Consider the following 8437-nt stretch of genomic DNA (forward strand, 5'->3'; position numbering starts at 1 on the left):
TATCCGCGGGTAAAACTGCCATATTAGTTATTAGTCATAGTTTAGCAAGATTTAGCATTAACATACTTTCAGTTCACAAATTTAATTTCGTGAACTTTGACCAGCTATTTAATTAAAAATGGATATTAAATTGTTTTTTTTTTTTTTTAGATTCAGTGGATATTAAAGTGTTTTGTTTTTAGATTCAATGGATATTAAAGTGTTAATACATAACAATTCGGTAAACCCAAAATAATGTTTTGGAAGTTTAATGTAGGGATGAAATTGCCTTGACTATTAAAATATGAAACGAAATTAGTTTAATTGCAGAAATAATTAACATCATAATGACCAGAACGTGAAGGGCCTCTTCCTTTTTGGGATTTTCGGTTACTTGTTAGGGGAAGAATATTGTCACAAGAATGCATTAATTTATATCTGGATCACATGCATGGAATTTGGAACTCTTCTTTTCGATTTTTATTTATTTATTTATTTATTTATTTTTATTTGTTAAGCAAATGGAAATACTTGTGTTAAATAGTTTGGATGCATAGTGTGCATACGGGACTGATCCGATATTGCTTTCTCACCCCCAATTCCTACATTATATCAAGGCTAATTTATCCTCCAAATTAAAAAAAAAAATAATCGGCCTTTTATTTTTATTAACTTTAGGAAGCAAAAGTACAAAAATGCCGTTTATACTAAATTACCTTAATAAATATAAATATAAATAACACAAAAGACAAGAACCATTGGACAACCAACATAGATTTACCGAATTCAGAAACGCTAAAACGGTAAATACCGATTTACCGCAAATATATTTCTTCAACTTATTAACCGTACAGGAATGGAAAATCTTCTTTGCTTTTAAAATTGTATAATAACAAAATGGCCAATCACATTCTCTCTCTCTCAGTTCTTCCAATGTAAGTGAAAAAAATATAAAAATAGTACAAAACATAAGCGAAACAAAACATTATTTTTATTTTTGGGTTCACACAGTAGAATGAACATATAAATACTTATACTATAAGAAAACAAAGCAACGGTTCTGCGTTCATGGCCACTGCCCTCCCCTACTTTCTCTCTCTAATCCAATAACTCAATTTTCCATTCCTTTTCTCCGAATTTTGTTCACTAGATTTCATCCTATGTGTATCTTCCGAGCAATGTCAAGCGGCGGAGCCACCACCAATCCACCCACCGCCACCACCCCCACCGTCACCCACCACCGCCGCCGCGTCGCCGACACCGATCAGGAGAAGGAGAAGCCCGCCGCCGATCCGGCGCCAACCTCCGCCGCTTCGGATCGCTCGAAGAGAGACGCGGACGAAGAGGCAATGTTCAGCAACAGCAACGGCAGCGGCAGCGCCCACGGCGGCGGAGGGGGAGGCGGGGGATTGTACCACCACCACCATCACCACCACCCGACAATACGGTATCTGCTGTCACGGAAGAGAGTGCCGGAGAGTTGGATTTTGCGCGGCGAGGAATGTGTGTTGAGTGCGTGTGCAGTTTTCAATTCTTTGACCTCAAGGAAGAACATGGGGCGCACGGTTTTCGTGTTCCTTTTGGTGTTGATGATGGTCTCGGCCTTCATGAAGTTCTCCTTCGGCGGCGCTGTCTCCGGCGCCGGCAATATTATCAGGACGGAGAAGGAGATTTTGTTTATTCACAATTTTAAGAACGATTTGTCGTCTAATGCGCATATGGCCGTTTTTGATTCCGAAGCATCGAACGGCGCCGCTTTGCAGAAGCGGCAGATGAAGGAATTTCCGGTGAGTAGTTTCTCTCTCTCCTCCCTCTCAACTTGTCTGTTTCCATTTTTAGCTTAACTTTGGATTTCGTGAAATTAATTTTGATTTTATCTTAGATTCTGTGTTTTTGTGATTCTAAATTTCGCATTTTCCAACTCGAATTGTGAAAATATTGAATGAAAGTCCGAGAATCATCTGCACTGCACATTCCATGTTTTTCCCATCAGTAGCGTAGCGTTTGTACTCTGTCTAAGCAAAAGCAATCATCAATTATTAAAGGATGGGAGTTTCTTTTCCCTGGGATTATCATCTCATTAATGCTGCTCTCATTTATTTATTTAATTATTGCTGTTAATAAAATTAAGGAAAGGTATTTTTGGTTGTTTGTTTACAACAAGAACTTTGTGGGCGGCAACAAATTGAGCGTTGAAGTTTCCCTTAGTTTGCCTTTGACCCGTTTCGTCTATTATTATTATCCATGTGGAATTCTGCTGATTATTTGACCGTTGCGCTGCCAAAAGCTAACCCCCACCGAAAATAAATAAAAAATAAAATCAACAATAAATGAAATAAAACAAAATTATAGTATCATGCTATATTATCAATATCAATTTGCCTTCACATTTCACATGTTTGCATTGAAGAAACAGTACAATTTATTCTGTTCTTGAATTTTCTGGATTCCCGTCGTTTTCTGTATTCCAATCTCGTGTCTGATTTCACACTTGAAGATCCAATGAAAATCTTGTTTGCTTTTGAGGAACTCCTTTTTTAATAACTGCAGACAGCTAAAAGTCATAAATCTTTTCATATTTTTCTGGCTTGAGTATTTTTTGACGAAACTCCATCATTTGACTAGTAAACAATGAATTTGAGTAGAGCTAATTATTGGATTATTTCACACAGGTCCCAGAAATATGGATGAAACCCAATAGTGACAACTACTACAGATGCATAAATCGACCAAGAAATTGGATAAGTACGTCACATTTCTCAGCTGCTTCTCTCTGTTACAAGCCCTCAACATTTTTTTTTCCTGATATAATAAGGTTGCAAAAAATTGTTCAGGGACAAGCAACAAGACGAACGGATACATTTTAGTTCATGCAAACGGAGGATTGAATCAAATGAGAACAGGCGTAAGTAGTTGATCTAGTTGCAGTTCTTAGCTAGCCGGCCGAATGCTGTAGTAAATCTCATAATGCACATGAAATCTTTGAATGCAGATATGTGATATGGTTGCAGTAGCAAAGATTATGAATGCCACTCTTGTGCTTCCTTCCCTTGATCATCAGAGCTTTTGGACAGATCCGAGGTGTGAATTGTTTGTTTTTAATGTCATCCATCACTTGCCATAATATTCTTCCATTCTTAGCTTTGTAATAATCTGTGTTTAATTTCCTTTTTCTTGGTTTTTGCAGTGACTTCAAGGATATCTTTGATTGGAAGCATTTTATCGAGGCTTTGAAAGAGGATATCGACATAGTTGAGACGCTGCCGCGACGGTATGCATCAGTGCATCCCCTGATCAAGGCGCCCGTGTCATGGTCCAAGGTACAACAACACTCTTGCTGCAACGTAAAACCTGTTAGTGCAGTTGGTGGATCGAAATTGAAGTTACTGAACGTTGTTTACCGTTGAATTACAGGCTAGTTACTACAGAGGAGAAATCCTTCATCTGCTGAAGAAGCATAAGGTCATCAAGTTTACGCATACAGACTCGCGCCTCGCCAACAATGGCCTGCCCTCCTCCATACAGAAGCTGAGGTGCCGTGCTAACTATGAGGCCCTTCGCTACACGCCTGAGGTTGAAGAGCTCGGTAAGAAACTGGTTGAGCGGCTCAGAGATGAAGACGAGCCTTACATTGCTCTTCACTTGAGGTAAAAACAACATATTACTGATCTTTCTACCTTCTTGGTTGAAGTTGGTCTAACTCTAATCTGATTCGTTTTGATCAGGTACGAGAAAGACATGCTCGCGTTCACCGGTTGCAACCACAATCTGAGCGCGTCGGAGGCCGAGGAGCTTCGCGAGATGAGGTACAGCGTGAAGCATTGGAAGGAGAAGGAGATAGACAGCAGAGAGAGGCGGCTGCAGGGGGGCTGCCCCATGTCTCCGAGAGAGGCGGCATTCTTGCTCAAGGCCATGGGGTATCCTTCCTCCACAAAAATCTACATCGTTGCAGGAGAAATCTACGGCAACAACAGCATGGACGCGCTACAGAGAGAGTATCCGAATGTCTTCTCTCACTCAACCCTCGCCACAGCACAGGAGCTGGAGCCATTCAAGCCATACCAGAACCGCCTTGCTGCCTTGGACTACATCATAGCCTTGGAGAGCGATGTGTTCGTCTACACCTACGATGGGAACATGGCGAAGGCCGTGCAGGGCCACCGAAGGTTCGAGGGGTTTAGAAGGACTATAAATCCTGATAGGTAAGGAAGGATACATTCAGCACTTTTGTTGTTCAACTCTAGATTTCAATACTAAGACGCGCTTTCTCTTTCTCGCCACAGGTTGAATTTTGTGAGACTCATTGATTCTTGGGACGAGGGGGTGATTTCTTGGGAGAGCTTCGCCTCTGAGGTGAAGCGTGTGCACAGTGAGAGAATCGGGGCGCCTTACCCGAGGCAGGCAGGGGAGATACCGAGACTAGAGGAGAACTTCTACGCGAATCCTTTCCCCGGTTGCGTATGCAACAGAACAGTGGTGGAACAAAAGAAGCAGGCGGACAGTAGTAGTAGTAGTGCAGGAGTTGCTTCACAATGACAAGGTTATTATTGGGTTTGGTTGATACTGTATAGCACACCATGGCATTTGAGTTTGGTTGGTTCAAATCAAGAGGAAAAGAGGTGTTTGGAGAGAGCAGTGCAAAGACATGACACCCTTCCAGGAACGCGCGTCGCAGCAGATACGCATTGCCATGTTTGTACAGTTGGTCGAATTTTGGTGGCACGGCACAAATATATACATGCATTCAATTTATTGTTTCATAATTTTATTCCACAGAGAGAGCACAGAATGTAACTATTGGCAACAAATGTGATAGGAAAATATTCTCAAAGAATCATTCGTATACTTGCCTTGCTGTGTTTATACCCATTCGAGTTCCTGCACTTTATTTCATACACAATTGAGATGTGGTCCATGCATGTCCGTGCCTAGGCTAGGCAATTATTCTTCCACATATTACCAAAAATAAATAAATATAAATTCTCTTTAAGAATCAATAAAATTAAAAAGTTAAATTCTGGATCAAAATAATTATGTGCGACGAATTATTGTTCGGCAATAGAAGGATTCTTCTTGCACTTTGGAAAAATTACTTTCCCCGTAAGTTGTCTTCTGAACAAATGTCCCATTGGTAAAATGATGCTAAACTTTTTCTTACATGTGTATTTTTATTAGGGAGAGCGTATTTGTTAAGGAATCGTAGAAGGTGGAGTATATTAAGGCTAGAGCTTATAAGTTATTGGAGTTTATAAGCTGTTTCAAGAGCTTATAAGATGTAGTTTTTTAAGAGCTTATAAGTTGCCAAAGTGTTAGGGTAATTTAGCTTATAAGCTAAAGTGAGAAGTTTTAGTTAATGAGAGAAAATTTTAGCTAGAGAGAGAAAATTGAAGAAAATGAAATTTAGAATGATATATGATGAAAACACAAAATTATACTTGAGTTATTTTGGTTAAATGAGTGTTGCTTATAAGAAAATAAGTTGGAGTAGAGAAACTTATTTTTTGAGGAACTTATAAACTCTTGGAGCTTATTTTTACAGCTTATAAACTGTTTGAGAGCTTATTTTATCAAACACTTTGAAAGAGCTTATAAGCTCCTAAACAACTTATAAGCTGTTTTATAGAGGTTATAAGCTCCGTAGAACAACCTCTAAGTGTTGTATTTGGCAATTCTGAAATGTGAGATTTGAAAATCAGATTTAGTATATATAGTTTCATTAATTGATTCTGTTAGACTTCCCCGTCTTGAAAGTTGTGGATGAAAACGAAAACTTAAATAATTGGGCAATATGATGGCGTGAAGGGCAGGGAAGAAGAGCCATGAATACGAATCACATTTGGAACGTGAAGTTGGGGAATGACAGGTGGACATCAAACACATACAAAAGCCGACCTCCGACAATGCGCAAACAAACTGGCATGACACCCAAACTGGAATCCTCCAACGCCACCTTTTTTATGTAATCTAATCACAAATTATACAATCGTTAACGACCACTATTATGGACACCATCACATACTTCATTTCCACAAATTCTCTCCTCCGAACAACACAGCTTGGACAGGAATTTATTTATTTATTTTTTCCCGTGAAAAGGGGGGGTTTTGGGGGTAATTTTATCTTTTTAAAATTTATTGTTATTTAATGTTTGGTAGAATGGTATCTCAATGTATAAATGATGTCGTAATCCGATAAATTTACGTGATTTAGTACATGAGCAATCGAATTAAATGAGATCAGGTGAATTGAACTCGTTATTCATTCTGTACAGGTAAAGAGTTTGATTGTGTCTAAATTTTATTACATGATATTAGTGCGTAGCCCGTCGAAGAAAATTATTTTAAATTATTATTTAAATTATATGATACTCTCTCTATTCTCTAAAATTATGCATACCTTTCATTTTTGGCACGGCCCCTCAAAATTATGTATACCCTATTTTTAGACATTACTCACATATAATTCTTATAATTTTATCCTTTTAACTTACATTATTTTACTTATAATCTATTTAACAATATCCTCACAGTGGAACCTTTTCTCCACTATCATTATTACAAACTTCCATACATAATTTTGGGGGATGGGGGAGTATTATTTTTGTATAAATAATTAATTATATACAAATTATTTTTGAATTTATTTAATTTAAAGTAATATAGTTGAAATTATATTAATCTGAATCATATTCCTCAATTAAATGTTAACCTTTTGTTAGAATAATAAATATTCTTTTTTATATAAATTTGTATTTAATAATATTTTGAAAAAAGGTCAATATTGAAGATTTTATTTAATCTGGGCATCATCTTGTCTGAACCACCATATAGGATCATATCATCATCTAATGTTTTGAACACCAGACTTTTGAGCATCATCTCGTCTAGACCTTAAAATACAAAAAATGAACTTTTATGCGTCAATTTTTTTTAACATCACTATCTGGAGGTTTGAAAATCAAATTTGACTTGTGAGATTGTATGATTTGGAGCTTCTAATATCATAACTAACTTGTAAACATCATTTTGTATGGAACTTGAAAAAATCTTGACAAACTTTTATGCATTATTATCTTCAAATATTATAACTGGGTCCAAGTATCATCTCGTTTGGAGTTTGAAAGAACAAATTTAACTTGTGAGTATCATCATTTAATTGGGTTCCGAGAATCATCTCGCTTGGAGTTGGAGCAATGTAAATTGTATTAATCTCAATCATTCCGCCAATTAAATATAGATTTTTAATTTGGAGAGCAAGAGCTTCTTCTTGTATAAGTTATATTTTAGTGAAACCTTATTAAAAAAAATCAATGTGAAATGAGGTGATTTATATGAATTCTTCACTCGATTGAGATTATTATAAATTTAATACATAATTAAAGATTTCTAATGTATTTTAACATCATATCCTCTATTGTTCTTTGTAACAGCCCGACTCCCGGGAGAATAAGAAACGGCTACTTAATGGGATTGCTAGACTTTGTTAGAATAAAATGGGTGATATGTTCTTAGATTCGGGTAATACATTGTTAATAAAAGAGTGCCGCAATTGAAGGATAATAAATACAACAATTAGGATAAAAATTTTCCCAACCAGGATCAAAAGTTCGGAGGTCTGAGACAACAAGATAACACTTCATACTAGACATACATATATGCGAGGTTCAATTGCTAGAAATGCGATTGCCAAAAGAGTTCATAATAATTAGGCTAAGAATATTTAAAGAGTCAAATCTCAAGAGATATCCACCTAAGTGAATATTATGGCAGCGAAAATTATTAATTGAAACTACAGCAACATCCTCCCTTAGCCTCGCACGACACCACCTGCCGCTCAACCTGCAAAGGGTTTTGAAAACAATTGCAGGGCTGAGTACTAATATACTCAGTGAGTTTAGCCATTTGAAAATCCATTTAAAAGAATAATCCATGCTATGAACAGTATAACATAGAAATATTTGAAAGCATTCCATGCATACTTAAAATAAATTTGTGGATCCATTTCCAGTCTTCTCTCTATTGGCGCTTCACCTATAGTGTGAACATGTGGGAGCAGCCCACAGAGGTCCACTACCATGCATGTTTCAGAAATGGGAGCAACCCAAGTCTGACAGTCCGAGGCAAGTGGGAGCAGCCCACAATACCCCTTTGTGTGTACACAGTCCTAACCAGGGCGATCCAATCGCTACGCCGGCTAGGACCCGATCGTTAGATAACATAGGAGCACTTTAAACAATAGAGAGATAAGAAACATTTTAACATGGACATTCATTTGCATTTGCATAATACAAGAAGAGCTCAATAACTCAAAGCATACTTTGGAAAATAAAACCCACCTTGATAGGACAAGCCTGTAGATAAAATTTGCACAATTCTCTTCTTGTAAAACCAGTGCTAAAACCTTCTATCAAGTGGACCTACAAGATAATCTAATCTTAATAGGTCGCAAAATATCGCAT

At 37.3% G+C, this 8437-nt stretch overlaps 1 protein-coding gene and 1 long non-coding RNA gene across 2 annotated transcripts in view; one reads left to right on the forward strand and one right to left on the reverse strand.

The window, feature by feature from the left end:
• The first annotated feature begins 898 nt into the window (after positions 1-898).
• LOC130996818 (O-fucosyltransferase 19-like) lies at positions 899-4824 on the forward strand. Its single transcript, XM_057922097.1, has 8 exons — positions 899-1766; positions 2652-2724; positions 2814-2884; positions 2972-3060; positions 3167-3299; positions 3394-3626; positions 3705-4181; positions 4263-4824. Exons 1-8 carry the CDS (start codon positions 1140-1142, stop codon positions 4513-4515), a joined length of 1956 nt encoding a protein of 651 aa, XP_057778080.1. The 5' UTR covers positions 899-1139; the 3' UTR covers positions 4516-4824.
• A 2711-nt stretch (positions 4825-7535) lies between these two features.
• Positions 7536-8437, reverse strand: part of LOC130996832 (uncharacterized) — a 935-nt gene continuing 33 nt past the window's right edge. The window contains exons 1-2 of the long non-coding RNA XR_009092836.1: positions 8315-8437; positions 7536-7817 (exon numbers count right to left, since the gene is read on the reverse strand). The exon at positions 8315-8437 is cut by the window's right edge and continues 33 nt beyond it. This is a non-coding gene — a long non-coding RNA (uncharacterized LOC130996832). The remainder of the gene's footprint in view (positions 7818-8314) is intronic.

This window comes from Salvia miltiorrhiza, chromosome 8 (genome assembly GCF_028751815.1).
Source record: "Salvia miltiorrhiza cultivar Shanhuang (shh) chromosome 8, IMPLAD_Smil_shh, whole genome shotgun sequence".
Classification (NCBI taxonomy): Eukaryota; Viridiplantae; Streptophyta; class Magnoliopsida; order Lamiales; family Lamiaceae; genus Salvia; species Salvia miltiorrhiza.

Bases quoted from the DNA above. Each gene is read 5' to 3' on its own strand.
- LOC130996818 (XM_057922097.1), top strand. From the start codon at position 1,140: ATGTGTATCTTCCGAGCAATGTCAAGCGGCGGAGCCACCACCAATCCA. The intron at 2,725-2,813 runs GTACGTCACATT...AAAATTGTTCAG, and splicing joins TCGACCAAGAAATTGGATAA to GGACAAGCAACAAGACGAAC. The intron at 3,061-3,166 runs GTGTGAATTGTT...TGGTTTTTGCAG, and splicing joins AGCTTTTGGACAGATCCGAG to TGACTTCAAGGATATCTTTG.